Here is a 17,230-nt window from a genome sequence, read left to right as displayed (position 1 = left end):
TGTCCCTGAAGGGAATTAATATGCAAATAAGTTGGATCAGATTCTGAAGGCCTTTAATTGTTGAATGATTTTAAGGCATTTGAATCTAGGGATTGGGCACGGATTTGAGACCAATCCAACATAATCAAAATACTGGAAGACTTCTGAAAGTAAAAAGTTGGATTTCAATACACCCAATACTATGGAAAGAGTTCCAGAGAAAATTAACTTCAGAAATTGTAACACAGAAAAAATGATTGGCTGAAAAACAAACTCATCTGAAGGGTCAGGTGTTTAATCACAATTTTAATCATACAGGATAAATACAAGGACTAGTAATACAATTCAACACCTCCACAATTTTCCATCTTTTTTAGATCAATCCTGGAAAATTGTTTTATCTGTATTATGAGAAGAGGTAGTCATCATCTAAAGTCCCATGATAACTTATGTCAACCCCCCCCACACACACACACAGCCATTATGGTCACTGTTTTCTGTGATAGTCTACACTCTTACTTTGCACAAAGCAGGTAACTATCCCCCCCTCTTCTTGGGAGGCATTTAAATGTCCTCTGTGTTCTCAGGGTCATTAACTGACAAATGTGAGAACTGAAAGTTCATAGCATTCTATCTTCAAGGGGCAAAAAAATCAAAGACATCAAAGACCAGGCATTCTAGCAATATTCTAGCTAAGTTTCTCTGCATCACTTTCCTGCCAGTCATATATCTCATATCTGTGGCATGTTCTAGCCAGGTAGCAAAACTTTCCTTTCTAGTTAAATCCAAAGCCACTCCCTCCCTACATCTTGTTCTCAAGGAACTTAAGTTTTAATGTTCCCAAAGCATACCTTCTATATTGCATAATTGCCAGCTTACCCATAGCTAAGACCAAGACTTTCTTGGCATTGGACCACTGACCAAAGAAGATGGTTATCTTTGGCATATCTGTATTTCATTTACTCCACTTTGTGTCCTTTATAATAAATTTTGCCTTACTTACTAAATCTGGGTAGAGATAGAGGGCTTAGTAACTAATTTCCAAAAACTCCTTTTCCCAAGTATCTCTATAAATATGTGAAAGATTCAGGGTTTTAAGAAGGCCACACAAAATAAGCCTTACATTGTCTTTTTTTGTGAATATCTTCCCCAGTACTTAACTGCATCCCACCTACCCAAGAATCTATTGTTAACATATAAAATCCTGAATCCTTCTTCATAATCCATGGATACCCCAATAGTGTATAACCATAACTATGCATCAGTTTCCAAATAAATAGGCATCTATGGTAACAATTCACAGCCTACACCAACACCAACACCAAAAATATACAATTATTTAATGTTCTCTAGGCTTATGTTTGCCTTGGTTCTTAAAGAAGTCTGTCTTGACTAATGCGCTGCTAGTACAAAGAATTTAAACATTGTTCTTCCCTGATGACTCCCCCACCAAAAAAAAAGGAGATCAAAATTATTAAAATGCTTGTAAAGACCAAAAATGAGTTTCCCTATGAATTGGTTTATCAAGAGAAATAAAATTTGTATCTTCCCACCCTCTGAAGGCCAGTCCTTTTTATGGAAACAAACTCAAAGCAAAATGGAATATCTCAATAGCATGAGTAAAGTCTTTGGAGAAGGACTATCCTTGTCTTATTACTTCTCTGTTTGCTCTAGTGCAACTGCTAATGAATTATCTTCTTATTCTGGCTCCTCATACATACTTCAATTCCTGATTTTGCAGTTCCATGTATTGTATGGCAACACTAAAAAATGTGAAAACTCCCATAACTACTAGTAAAACTTAACAAGTCCATATCACCTGGATGGAAGGCACACTCATGTTTTCTATCTGACTTAACTGCTGTCATAGTTGCATAGAAGACCCATTCTTTATTTTATTTCTCTTAGCCTTTCAGGTCTCTTTCTCTGTTCTCCTTTGTGTATGTGTCTAAAGTAAATGATTATGGAAAAGTTTTCAGCTCTTTAAAGAGTACTCAGCTTTCTTTATAAAAGCTTGAATCTTTTCCTAAAACTTCACAAATGCTACATATAAAAAAAATGTTTTCACTGGGCCTTGTTTATTAAAGAAAATTACTGCAAACCCAAGATAGTGAACCTTTGGAGCATGTTTACAATGCCTTAAGCACAATTACAATGCCTTGAGAATGACAATACAAGTTTTATTCCTTTAGTTTCAGTTAGAGTCACAATTTCCTACTGACCAGAGTTTTAGAATTTCAGAAGATGGGGAAACTAGACTATAAAGATCAACATGATGCTCAAATCAAGAGTCCAAGTATAAATTATTGCTATAATTTCAAACTAGAAGATCACAGAAAAGAACAATGAATTATAAGTTTAAGAGTTCTCTCTTAGGAACTCCAGTCTAAAGAGTTCTATTAGAAAATTCTGATATCCCTGGGAAACACAAGATAGTAGAAAACCACCCCATACCAAGCAATTGAGTACTTTCGAGTAAAGTCAACAACAACAAAAACTTCATAGAATGTTCATAGTTCTAAAAAAAGATGATGTATGACAATGAATTGGTATCTATAGAGAACTAGTCAGACTTTCTATTCCATTGGATAGTAGTATTTAGACAAGAAGGAAAAACAAAAGAAAAATATAGGAGAAAATATGACAGGAAGAAATGGTCAACAATGATCTGCTATAGAAAAGTCTAAGGAAAAAAGAAAACTAAGAAAAAATGGAGTCACCTGAGGACTACATGCTCACTTAGAAAGCCACATATTATCCATGTTCTGCTACATTTTAAATTAGTTTAAAAGTACCCAATTCATTTTAATCAGGTTCTAGCTTCACTATGAAGTGTTGCAAGTACAATGGAGCCAACCTGTTTCACATCTTCTTCCAAGGGATTAAATAAAGGTGAGTTAGTGGAAGTTTCAAATATAGACTAACCTAAAACTTTAGTAATGAAGTTGAGAGACAAAGGATGATAATTTGAGGAAATATACTACAATCAAAGGAAGGGAGTTATGTATTTTAATAGTAACCATTTGTGCTTATAAGTATATCAAGGAAGGGGAAATAGAAAAAGTTAATTGGAGTGTGACAAGATCTCATAAAAGATTGAATGAATGGGATAGGGAACTAGAATGTGGTAGACTTACTCATAATCTACCCAAAAGAAGAGGTATTCCACACTTTAAGACTAAAAAAAAAGAAGACATGGATTTTGAGGAATTGAGAACGAATGAAGGAACTCACAAAAGATGGCATCAGTACTCCCAGTAAAATAAGAATGGGATTCATCTGTTTAAAGAGGGATGGTGGGATGAAATTAAGGCTTTGAGTAGAGAAGACTTGGAATGGCTGCTTCAAAAAGCATGTGTGTCTATATAATATGAAATAGCTAAATAGCATATTAAAAAGTCACATTACATGTTCATTAGCAATGTCACATATAAGACTCAGGTAAGAATGTTTCTTCATAACTCAAAGGCCATATAGAACATTACAAGTTATTAATGATTAAATTTAGCAAACCTAGTCAATATAAAATTCAGCCTCATTAAATTAGATCACATGAAGGTAGTCACAAAGAACCAACTTCCATTTGTACTATCTTTAAAGGATTACAAAAAATTTACCCTCCCTTCCAAAAAGACATAGAAGGAAAAGTAATTTCCTTAAAATAAGTAACAGAAATAGCTAATAAGTATATTGTTGTTTAAAAATCTAGATATTTTTCATAGTAAAAGAAAACAGCAGGCACATAATTGATCATAGTCAAGTATGAATGCCCTCCATTATCACTCTTTAATAATCCCAATGGGAATTATTAAGTTCACAGTGTGAATAACACTGTTAAATACAGTATAAATTAAGGATTCCATTTGTTGCCTGAAAGAAATCCAATCAAATTATCCCTATGAGTTCTTTTCTAATCAGCTTCATCAACCATATACATTTTGCTAGTCCTTAATGATGAAAGGCTTAAAAATATTTTATTCAAATAAAAGAGGGAAGGTTAAAAAAGTAAATGTGTTTGTAGCTCTGCTAGGTGAAACTTTGCTTGGTATGTTTCTACTATGAGATGGGGAAAGAGAAGAATTAAAAAAATTCTTGCAATATTCAAATGAATTAACCATTTAGTGTAGCTTCAAGGTCTTTGCTGCTATAGTTTTTACAGCTTAATAAGTAAATAATTTTAATATTTAAGAAAGAAAAATTCTCAAACTACAACTGTTAATAACTAATATTTGTATAATGTTTAGTTTTCATTTCATTTCATTTCATCTTTACAATCTTAAAAGTTACAGTAAGACATTATGGTTCAGTGAGAGGACTAGTAGCTCTGGAATCTGAAGAATGGTATTCTATCACCCTTGTGACTTGGGATAAATCAAATCACTTCAGTACAAAATTAGGAGACTGAATCAGATGAATTCTACAATGCATTCCAGTTCCAAATCTATGATCCATTAAGTAAATACTCCAAACATCCCATTTTATGGATGAAAAAACTGATGGTTTTCTAAAATGGTCATGTAGTTTGCTCATAGTTACACAGTTGGTAAATGGTAAAACCAGGAAGCCAGGTCATTAACTCTGAATTCAGCACCCTACCACTTTACCATAGTAGAAATTTTAGTATGCTTCTGATATCACTTTGGGCTACTTCTGATCATTTTATTTTAAAAGTATAAAACAGAAACTAGGGAAAAAACAAACAAACAAAAGCAAAAAACAAAAACAAACAAACAAAAAACAACACATGCTTACCGTAGAAACTGTCTAATGTTTTCTGCCTTCATTTCCGATACCAATTTCCACCTTTCATTTTGGTAAGTTGTCACTGGAGTGGTTACTTCTTTGATAGATTTAATAAACCAACCTGAAAAATACATTCATAATGACTTATTACTCCCTCAAAAACTATCAACTCACATTTACATTAACACCAGGAGACCTAGAGAACTGGCCTGCTCCACGAAAAGGAGATTTTTCCTACTGAATGCATACACATTTGTTAGTCATGTCAAATACTTTAATCCATTTCTAAACGGTTTTAGATCCCAAGGAACTTGAGTTTTGCTATTTTAGTTGTTTCTGTTTTGATGATGGTGTTTCTGGTGATGTAACATTCCTAAAACTGGGAGATTATTTTTCGTGCTTATAAAGAGGATCCAAAAGTGTTCATGGCAAATGAAATCCCACAACATTGTAGCAAAGAGGTAACTGCTTAGACTCAAAGAAAAAATATTAACAAGCAACAAATCTGTGTGGAATTGAGTAAAAACAGATCCACATAGATTTAAAACACGCTGCTCGCTACCATCAAGAAGTCTTCCTGGGTCTACCAAAGAAGCAGTCTGCGAGGAGGAATCTAGAGAACAGGACGGGTGGCTGAAGGAAAAAAGGGTTCTGTACTTACCCACCATAAATCCGGACACGAAAAACATCAACAGTGCAGTCAAACCCACCCAGGTGTAAAGCCAGACCTTGGTTTTAGCCATGTTTCTAATTGGTCTGCGCTCCTGGTTCCACCGGGCTGTAAGGTTATCCTCCCTGTGAATGGCAGCAGATAAGGCAGTTCTTTAGTTCGGAAGCCGTTTTTGGAACTGGGATGGGCTTATGAGACCTGAAGGGAGTTTAAAAGAATTGCAAACTTTCCTGGGCGGTGCTTTCCCTCTCCCCAATAATCCCCACCCCTCACAAACACTTGAATAACAAAATTCTAGATATTCCCCAAAGGCAAGGACTCAGCCTACGAGAGAAAAGAAAGCCACATCTGGGTAACTAGTGCGCACATTTTTCGGCTCTGCGGATATCGACCCCGCAAAGTGAACTTCTAAGCCTCGCCTTACCACGGAGTCGCCAATGAGTGTGGCTAGGCTAAGGGAGAGTGGGCGGCTTCAACATTGGCTCTGGTCCCGCCCTGCTTGGCACTTAACAGTCGTCCTCGTCTGGCCGCTCAAAAGAGCTGGCGAAAGATTGATGGACTTTGTAGTCCCCCTGGTATTATTTAGCAGTAGGGGATGCTAAAGAACAGGCTAAAGTTTAAAAAACAACAACAGCAGCAACCATCAGAACAATATCAACAAATCTGGGATTTGGGATCTCCTTAGAACTGTATGAGTTACCGGCAGTAATCCAAGTCAAATCATGAAATGGAAAGAATGAGGAATTTGCACTCTCAGGATGTGAACTCAGTAAGTGAATTCTCTCACTTACTATCACTCTGCACCACCATTCTGTTGACAAGTCAAATGTCGGTGTTGAACCATAACACCTCTAAATTTCTAGATCTATAAGCATTTAATCTCTTGATGACTGTTTTCGTATTTGTAAAATGGGAATAATTGTTCTCCTATTCACCTCATGAACTATTTGTAAAGACCAAATGAATTATTTATGAAGGCTTTGTAAATAATAAAAATCTTTATATAAATGTCAGCTTCTAATATCCATCCACCTTCCTCATTTCCAGCACCTAGTTTTGGATTCAGATGCATCATTATAGACTGGCTACTACTCAATTTAAGTGTTTGATTAATTTTATAAGAAGGATGTTTGAGGACATATAACAGGTTACTTTGAAAACACTTGGCAAATGAAAAGTCTCTGGGAATCTAAGTAGTCACAAAGAATGGTTAGGTAAAACTTAATTTCAGCTATTGCTACTCAGTTCATTTCCCCAAATATTTATTAATAAACTTCCTCAAAATAAAAAGGACTGACCTTGGAATCACAAAGACCTGTGACACCTATTAGGTATCATTCATAATGTGGAAGGTCTTCTTGTCTCATTGCACTTAGCTGCCATCACTACTCCAACTATCACACACATTAAGTGACCTTATCCCCAACAACTCATGCCTAAAGTCAGGACAGAATTGTATTTGATGGGTTTACTTTCATTTGCAAAATAAGTGTTTGCATGATATCTAAGGTCTTTTCCAGATCTAAATCCTATTATTCATAATCATATTATACTAAAAAAAAACAAAAATTTTTAAATGAATGAATGAAAAAAATTATTTACTCTATGCTCAGCAATGTGCTAAATGCCAAGATACAAATACAAAGGCAAGATAGTCCCTGACTTGAAGAAGCTTAGAACAAATGCTCAAATAAAGCTTTGTATATGAAACTGAAATTTCAATATCATATGATTTCCACATGTCATAAAATATTATTCAGTCATTTAAAATATAAAAGCCAAATTAAAAAGCTTTTATTAAAAAAAAAAAAAGTAAAAAAAGAAATAAAATAATAAAAGCTTTTCTTAGCTCACAAGCTGTATAAAAATCAAGTGGCAAGCTAGTCCATGGAATGTGACTGGATAGCCTCACCTGATAGACTACTTTTTGCAGCCAATAATGTTAACCTAAAACTGTATTAAAAAAAATATATATATATATATGTGTGTGTGTGTGTGTGTGTGTGTGTGTGTGTGTGTGTGTGTGTGTGTGTGTGTGTATCTCTGTTTCTTGAAGTTGCTAGCCACTTGGTTATTATATCAGCCTCTAGTCAATAAATATTTATTAATACTCTGTCTCAGACACTGGGAATATAGTGACAAAGGATAGTTTCTGCTCTTAAGGAGTTCACAATCTAAGGAGGATTCAACAAATAAAATAAATATATATAAGCAAACTAAGAACAAGTAGGAAATAATTTTGAGAGAAGCCATTAGAATTAAGAGGCACAGGGAAAGACTTGAAGCAAATATGGGATTTTAAATGAGACTTAAAAGTAATCTGGGAGTAAAGTAATAGATAAAAAAGAGGAGAGAGAGCATTCTAGGCAAGGGTGCTCTAGTAAAAGAAAATGCCTTGAGTGTCTTGTTCATTTTATAGTCAGAAGGCCGATGTCCCTAGAGTACATGCCAGACAATTAAGTTGAAAGAAGACTGGAAAGTTAGGACAGAGACTAAGATTACTTTGAACACTAGAAGATTTTTTAAAATTGTTCTTGCAGAAGAATTGGAAAAGTGTGGATGCACATCAATTGGGGAATGGCTGAACAAGTTGTGCTACATGAAGGTAATAGAATAATATTGTTTTATAAAAAATGATGAAAAAACTGATTATAGAAAGGCTTGGAAAGACTTATATGAACTGATGCTAAGCAGAACCAGGAATACATTGTACACTATAACAGCAAAAATGTGCTATGATCAACTATGAAAAGCTTGGTTCTTCTCAGTAGTTCAGTGATCCAAAGCAATCCCAATAGACTTTGGACAGAAAATTCCATCTGCATCCAGAAAAAGAACTATGGTGACTGAATGTAAATCAACACATGCTATGTTGACTTCTTTTTTTCTGTTTTTTTCTTTTTTTATCTCTTCCTTCGTTTTTCACTTTTGCTCTAATTTTTCTCTCCTAACATGATTCATAAAGCAATGTATATTAAAATAAATAAACTAATAAAAAAATTGATCTTGCAAATGACTGTTAGCCACTAGAATTAGTTGAATAAAGGATACTGTGGTTGGATCTGTATTTTAGCAAAAGCAATCCATTGACTGAATGGAAGATAAACCAGAGAGGTAAGAAACTTGAAGCAGGCAGACCCACCATCAGACTATTGCAATAATCAAGGTGTAAAGTGATAAAAGTCTGAACTAGAATGGCAGTGATGTGGGAACAGAAAAGAGGATAAATTCAAGGAATGTTACAAAGATGAAAATGATAAGCCTCAACAGCAGATTAGATATAATGGATGAGAAGTAATGAGGACCAACAGCAAGCAATACAAAGAGAAATTCCATTTAAAATAACTGTTGGTAGCATAAAATATTTGAGAATCTATCTGGCAAAGGAAAGTCAGGAACTATATGAGCAAAACTACAAACACTTTTCACACAAAGTCAGATCTAAACAATTAGAAAAATATTAAGTGCTCTTGGATAGGCTGAGCGAATATAATAAAGATGACAACATTACCTAAACTAATCTATTAATTTAGTGCTATACCAATGAGACTCCCAAGAAACTATTTTAATGACCTAGAAAAAATAACAACAAAATTCATCTGGAAGAACAAAAGGTCAAGACTTTCAAGGGAACTAATAAAAAAAAAAAAAAAAAAAAAAAACATCAAATGAAGGTGGACTAGCTGTACCAGATCTAAAACTATATTATAAAGGAGTGGTTACCAAAACCATTTGGTATTGGCTAAGAAATAGACTAGTTGATCAGTGGAATAGGTTAGGTTCACAGGAAAAATAGTCAATAACTATAGCAATCTAGTATTTGGCAAACCCAAAGATCTCAACTTTTGGGCTAAGAATTCACTATTTGACAAAAACTTCTGGGAAAATTGGAAATTAATATGGCAGAAACTAGGCATGGAACCACACTTATCACCAAGAGAAGATCAAAATGGGTTCATGATTTAGGCATAAAGAATGAGATTATAAATAAATTAGAAGAACATAGGATAGTTTACCTCTCAGACTTGTGGAGGAGGAAGGAATTTGTGACCAAAGAAGAACTAGATATCATTATTGATCACAAAATAGAAAATTTTGATTATATCAAGTTAAAAAGATTTTGTACAAACAAAATTAATCCAGACAAAATTAGAAGGGAAGCAATAAATTAGGAAAACATTTTTATAGTTAAAGTTCTGATAAAGGCCTCATTTCCAAAATATATAGAGAATTGATTCTAATTTATAAGAAAGCAAGCCATTCTCCACAAGGAGAATGGTCAAAGGATATGAACAGACAATTTTCAGATGATGAAATTGAAACTATTTCTATTCATATGAAAGTATGTTCCAAATCACTATTGATCAGAGAAATGCAAATTAACACAACTCTGAAATACCACTAAACCCCTATCAGATTGGCTAAGATGACAGGAAAAGATAATGAGGAATGTTGGAGGGGATGCAGGAAAACTGGAGACTGATGCATTGTTGGTGGAGTTGTGAACGGATCCAACCATTCTGGAGAACAATTTGGAGCTATGCTCAAAAAGTTATCAAACTGTACATACCTTTTGATCTAGCAGTGTTACTACTGGGCTTATATCCCAAAGAGATATTAAAGAAGGGAAAGGGACCTGAATGTGCAAAAATGTTTGTGGCAGCCTTTTTCATAGTGGTTAGAAATTGGAAATTGAATGGATGTCCATCAATTGAAGAATGGCTGGGTAAATTGTGGTATATGCATGTTATGGAATATTATTGTTATGTAAGAAATGACCAGCAGGATGAATACAGAGAGGGTTGGAGAGACTCATATGAACTGATGCTAAGTGAAATGAGCAGGACCAGATCATCATTATATACTTCAACAACAATACCTATATGAGGATCAATTCTGATGGAAGTGGGTTATCTTTGGTAATGAGAAGATCCAATTTAGTTCCAATTGTGCAGTAAAGAACAGAACCAGCTACACCCAGAGAAAAAACACTGGGAAATGAATGTGGACTGTTTGCATTTTTGTTTTTCTTCCCAGGTTATTTTTATCTTTCTAAATCCATTTTTTTTCTTGTACAACAAAAGAACTGTATAAATATATACAAACATATTGTATTTAAGATATACTTTAACATATTTAACATGTATGAGATTGCCTGCCATTTAGGGGAGAGTGTGAAGGAAAGGAAGGGAAAAGTTGGAACAGAAGTCATTGCAAGGCACAATGTTGAAAAATTACCCATGCATATGTTCTGTCAATAAAAAGCTATAATAAAATAAAATTTAAAAAAGAAGTAGTGAGGAGTCCAGGATGACTTCTCAGTTGTGACCTGAGAAACTGGGAAATAATACAGTAAGATTGGAATATGGCAAGGATTCGGTAAAGGGAAAAGTTCAGTTTCAGGCCTGTTGAATTATGATGTGTACAGGATCTAGTTCTAGATATGTAAAAGGAAGTTTTAAGTACAAGATTGGCAGTCAGCAGAGAGGTAAGGATGGGACTGGAAGATCTGAGAATCATCAGCATAGATATAGTAATTAAATTGAACAGAACTGCCTGGGGTCCTCAAACTAGGGCCCACGGGCCACATGCGGCCGACTGAGGATGTTTATGCAACCCGCCTATGGCAAAATCAGACCCGAGTTAGCAACACATACTTCAGGCACTGGGCTGAGGCTGTGGAGACAGAGTGTGAGGTGCTCCAACAGTCTGAGGGACAGTGAACTGGCCCCCTATTTAAAAAGTTTGAGGACCACTAGATAAGACCATCAAATGGAGAGAGATTGAGAGAATGTTGCCCTGAAAACCAAGAAAAATGATAGTATCAAGGAGGAAAGGATAATCAACAGTGTCAAAGGTAACAGAGAGAAAAATGAGCATTGAAAAAAGGTCATTGAATTTAGCACATAGATTATTGATGACTTTGTGGTTAACAGTTGTGGTAAAATGATAAGGTTTGATGCCAGATTCTAAGTCCTACAATGTAAGGGGCTAATAAGAGACTAAGAAGAGAAAAAGTAAAGACTTTATTGGCTCCAATCAAACACACCACAATGGGAGGAATTAACTCTCTTGAATTATAACCTCTGCATTAAGGGATTCCCCAACATAGACAAATGGAATAATTTTAATCCTTCTCTTAGCCCTTCAAATACTTGAAGATAGTTATTATAATTTTCTCCTTAGTAATTTTTCCCCAGGCTAAATATCTCTATATTCTTCAATCATCCTTAAAATGACATAACCTCCAAACTTTTCACCATTATGATCATTTTTACATACCTACATATGTTTATGTGTGCAAAAAGTCTAGTGAAGAATTGGGGGGGGGAGACAAAAAGTAACAAGAAATAAATTTTAAAATAATGAATAGATATTGGTAGTTGGGAAGAAATCACATTCATCATGACACTGTAACTTGGACTATTTTTCAGCTCAGCTTTAAACGTGCTAGAATAGTCTAGTGGCAACTTATTTATGTAGAAGTTTCTATAATGTATTTTCAAGTTAAAATGTATGTCCTATTTCATAAACTATAATCTAAAAAATAAGATAATAACCTAAAATATTTTTGGGAAAGGAAACCATGTTACCATGTTGTAGTGGATCTGGTATCAGAATCAGAAAAAAAGACCTGTACAATTTTGTTTTCTTTCTCATTTTTTTTCCTTTTTGATCTGATTTTTCTTGTGCAGCAAAATAATTATATAAACATGCATACATATATTGGACTTAACATATATTTAATATATTTAACACATATTGGGGAAACAGGAGAGGGGAAAAGGAAGAAGGGAAAAATTTATAACATAAGGTTTTGCAAGGATCAATGCTAAAAATTATCTATGCATATCTTTTGAAAATAAAAATATTTAATAATAAAAAAAAGAAATTCCCTATATGGATGAAATAATATGTCTAAACCACTTTGATACACACAGATATAATAAAAATGTCAATTTGCCCTTTTGTGACTTGTGTTTATGAATGAATGAATATGTGTATATATGTACTTATTTAATATGAATTGAGAAAGACAACTTGCAAACAGTACATTCTCAAACTATTAACTAAGTCCAACATTTACTTCAACAATACCTATAATGCCAGTTGCTATAGGGGGAAGGTAGATTTGGTAAACTTCATATAGTTAAATTGGTATGGAATATGAATAGTTGATAATATCCTTAAAGAAATAAATTTATTATGCTATACTTCACTTACCTAAAACTCAACTATCCAGGATCCTTACTTATCAGAAACTCGGGCTAGAACTGGAAAATAGGCAAAGACCTTTGAGAAGCCAAAGTAGAAATAACAAACTCTTAACATTATGAAATAAGGTTTAATAGATGTACTTTTTAGGAGAGTTATTTTCAAACTGAAGATTCCCAGCAACTTTTTGTAATTCTCAAAGCATTAAATAAATATCAGCTGGTAGTGTTAGTGGTGTCATAGATAAAGAATCAGATCTAGGAGGACCTGAGTTCTCCACCCTGCCTCTGATACTTAATGATTTTGTGATCCTAGACAAATCACATAACTTCTGCTTTAGGCCACGGAAGAAAACTATTAAAAATGCAAATCTGTGTTAGTGGAAGGAATTTGGCTGTTCCCCCTATAAATGAAATCAGAGGTCTAGTTCCTATCCCCAGTTATTATAAATGGTGACTTTTATGTCTAGGTACATTGTTAAAAGCTCCAACCCACAGTAGTTTAGATAAACAATCTCTACTTTTTGTTTCAGTCTACATTTCATTTTATCTTTGAGATTTAGTTGAATTTTTATGATTCAGCACATTGGAACTGACTATAAAAATATGACATGCTCCTCTGAAGTCATAACCTGCTGACAATTGTATGCCTCATACTTTCTCCCTATCATATATATGAACCCAAATATATATATATATATATCCCTACATATATTTGTACACATCTATAAGTATATAAAATATACAATGTATATATAGGGATACCTGTGTGTATACACATGTATGTATGTATATGAATATGTGTCCTGAATTAAGCTTATATTCTAATGGAAGACTATATGTCTAATTCAATTTTCTGAACATTATGTCTCATCACCTCCATATATACACATGGAAGTACTTCATGATCAACTGGCAGGATGAGATAATAAGATACACTAAGGTCTCTTCTCCAACTAAACCGCCAAGCATTTTAATTCTACTACAGAGAACACAACTCTGTTGGGCTGGCCACATTATTCAAATGCCAAATGTACGCTTGCCAAAAAAGATTATTTTATGGAAAACTCACACATAGCAAGTGTTCACAAGGTGGTCAAAAAAAGCACTACAAAGGACATTCTCAAGATCTGTCTTAAAAACTTTAGAACTAATTAAAAAAAATAACTTTAGAACTGGTTGTATGACATGAGACACACTGGCACAGAACCTCCCTACATGGCTTGCTCTCATCAGACAAAGTTCTGTGCTGTATAAGCAAAGCAGAATTGACTTAGCTCAGAAGGAACACTAGATATGCAAAGTTAAGAAAAGCCATCCCAAATGTTCATAGGGACTATTTGTGCCCGACCTTTGACAGAGCATTCCGAGCTCATATTCATCTATCAGCCATAGTCAGACACACTCTAACTCAACTCTAACATAGTGATGTCGTTTTAACCACCAACCAAGGTTTTACAAATTTATTTACCAGTAATAATTTTGTGAGGTAGGTAATACAAATATTGTTTGCTCCATTTTTTAAAATAAGCAAACTGAGACTCAAAGTAGAAAGCACATGATCATACAGTCATTGTTTTAAAATATCAGTGTCAGTACTTGAACTCATGCATTCTGATTTCAAGACTAACAGATTTTTTCCAATCATGCAACATTAACATTTGGGTAGACCTACACATACAGTGTCCTAAAAAGTCTTTAGTGCTCTTGGAACTGCTAAAAGCTTACAGAATGCTAAGACTTTTGGGACAACCTAAACATATGTGGGCACGTGTGTGTGTGTGTATGTTACTAACATCTATTAAGGATCAACAGTGTACAAGATATAAGAGAGGTGGAGTACTCTCAAAAATTCATTTTAATTATGTAAGTTTAGATTTGTTTAGATTCTTCTATTGACTACCTAAACTCCCTCACACTATGCCTTTGGAATAGCCAGTTTAAAGTTGGAAAAGACATTAGTAATCATTTAGTCACAAATTTAAAGTTGGAAGGTACATCAGAGAAAATATAATCCCAAATTCTCATATTATATAAAAATAAGGCATCTACATCCCAGAGAGGTTAGTTAAGTCATTTACCCAACATTGTAGTAGTCAAGGGTGAGTTCTGAATTCAAGTCCTAGTTTCCTACTTTTCTATTCTTTCCATTGTACCATACTCTCTCCATACTCTATCTTTTAAGACTCCAGTTGACATAGAAGAGAAATAATGATGTTAGCTAGTCATACTCCATTTTATATAGGAGGGAAAAATGATGATTAAGCAAGTTTTGTGGCTTGTTTATGGTCAGATAGAGCAGAAACAGCAGGGCTAATAATCACTCTTTTCCAAGTCTCTTGATTCCAGGCCCAATCCTCTTACCAATTTATCATATATTGCCTCTAAGCAGGACTTATGTACAAACTTGTGAAGGGCTTGGGAGGGACGAAGATGGAGCATAATATGCATGAAATGATAGTTTAAAATTATTCATATAATATGTTTCTCCTCATTTCCACCCAAATTGTAGTGAATAATTGACAGAATGGTCACTTAAAGAAATGAATTTGAGATTGACTTCAGTTTCCCATATGAACTTTTGCAAATTATCCCAGATTGTTACCTTAAAAGTGTGAAATGCCGATGTCTCATTAAAAAGTTTCTGCAATCTGTACCTTCACAATCCATGGTTTAAAAAGAGCAGCTCTGGTTCCAATTTTCTGGCAGTCAGTCTTTGGCCTTTTCTAACACAAATACTGTAAACATTTACAATTCCATTGGTAAGGGAAAGTTGTTTTCCCAAGTACTTTCTAAGTATTTACATCATAGCAGAGACCTGATTTACCTTGCAAATTTCTGCTTATTAAAACAAAAACCCAACCCTATTAATTTGTGCAAAATAAATCTTATTCTTTTCAAAGACCCATTTGTCCTCATTAGCTCCCAGTTGTTTGGAAACTTTTAAGATAGGGGAATTCACTTAACAATAAAGTCTTTCAAGCACTTTTATTTTTCGAAGTGAGCCCCCTACCAATAGACCATTATTTGGTTCTATAGTCCTCATCCTTCCTCTCTCCTCCATCCCCCAAACCCCACCCTCAGAGTTGAAATTAAGTTGATATAACCTACCAGCTTTGTTCCTCACAAAGGTTAGAAGAGAGAGTTCTTCAATAGTTTGAATATCTTCTTTTGGTTCATGGGAAAATTGTGTGTGTATGCTTCCAAAGTGTAGTATAGAGATAATACAATATTTTAGAAAAGATCTATCTTTTAAGACTCCAGTTGACATAGAAGAGAAATAATGATGTTACAATACATAAAATGTGGGTTGTAGATTAAATATGCAGCCTCACCAGCTGTAGTGTCACATATAGAGTGTCCATGTTTCATGTTGTCTTTAAAAGTGTTGTCCTCTAGATGATTTTTGTCACCTGAACACTCACTGGATAAGGGACTTAAGTCATTAATGATGTCACAAGGTGGCATTACTAGGAAAATAAAAATTGACTATTGGGACAATTCACTGATCTTTCCCCAAATGTTGAGTTACTGGATGAAGTTAGAAGTTTTAAAAATGCTATTTACCTAAGGATTTCTTTAAAAAGGCATGATTTCAGTTGCACTTTGCTATAGCTTCATATCATAACTTCACATCTCAAAAAATGCAAGAAAATATTCATTTTAAATTAGAAAGTAAAATATAACATTATTAGTATTGTGAAAGACAGAATTGAACCAGAATATGTTTCAATGGGGAAAAAAATCTTAGCTTTCGAGTCAAAGAATTTGGATTTGATCTCATCTCTTCCTGGAAAACTTTGAACAAGTCACTTCATCTTTCTAGACCTCAGTTTACTTATCTGCAAAATGAAAGATTGGACTAGATGAACTCTAAGGTCTCTTCTGTGAATTGTTTAGAATCCATAAAGCCATACTTCTAAATAATGGAAAGAGACATACAAAGAAAGAGAGCGAGACCAAAAAAGAGAAAGAGCGAGAAAGAGATAGACAGACAGAGACAGAGAACTGATAATAAATAAATAAAATGAGGAAAAAGAGAAAAGAACCTTTGAAGAAAAAAGAAGATAATGATTGGATGATTTCCTTCTGATGTCACAATCCTCTAATCAACAATGGACATAGATAAGATGAGACGATGTAGAAAAAGGAGAAAAAAAATTCAGATGATGCCTGAAATAATAGAATTTCCATTTGAATATAAATATATTGTTGTATTTCTTTGTGAAGTAAGATTTTAAAATTCATGATCTTATTCCATACTTTCAAATTTTTAAATAAATTTTTCAAAAAAAAATCAGTTTACTTACTAGCAGGCCATTGTATTAAGTGTTATTAATCTATATACAGAGATACAAGATATTAACCCAGTCTTTATGGAGTTTTAAAATCCACATGAATGGTGAAATGGAACACATGTGCTTTAAATGTTAATCAATGATAAAAGGTATTTTCTATGCACATTAAATAATAATGAAAGATAATGTCTGTTTACAGCCTAGACAATAATCACTAAAGCATTTCAGAATATGAAAAGAATATTATGGCCAGGAGTATTCTGAAAGATTTAATGGAAGAAGGAGATTTGAGTTGGGCTTTGAAGGATGAATACAAACAGAAATAG

At 34.0% G+C, this 17,230-nt stretch overlaps 1 protein-coding gene across 1 annotated transcript in view; it reads right to left on the bottom strand.

The window, feature by feature from the left end:
- Positions 1–15,806, bottom strand: part of LOC141563198 (N-acetylated-alpha-linked acidic dipeptidase 2-like) — a 97,609-nt gene extending 81,803 nt beyond the window's left edge. The window contains exons 1-4 of the mRNA XM_074303949.1: positions 15,718–15,806; positions 15,212–15,344; positions 5,384–5,517; positions 4,732–4,843 (exon numbers count right to left, since the gene is read on the bottom strand). Of these exons, the coding sequence (XP_074160050.1) occupies positions 4,732–4,843; positions 5,384–5,517; positions 15,212–15,276 (311 nt within the window). The 5' untranslated portion in view covers positions 15,277–15,344; positions 15,718–15,806. The remainder of the gene's footprint in view (positions 1–4,731; positions 4,844–5,383; positions 5,518–15,211; positions 15,345–15,717) is intronic.
- Between the last annotated feature and the right edge of the window lie 1,424 nt (positions 15,807–17,230).

This window comes from Sminthopsis crassicaudata, chromosome 3, assembly GCF_048593235.1.
Source record: "Sminthopsis crassicaudata isolate SCR6 chromosome 3, ASM4859323v1, whole genome shotgun sequence".
Lineage (NCBI taxonomy): Eukaryota > Metazoa > Chordata > Mammalia > Dasyuromorphia > Dasyuridae > Sminthopsis > Sminthopsis crassicaudata.
The sequence above is the reverse complement of the archived record's forward strand: the minus strand, read 5'-3'. Positions and strand labels throughout refer to the sequence as shown.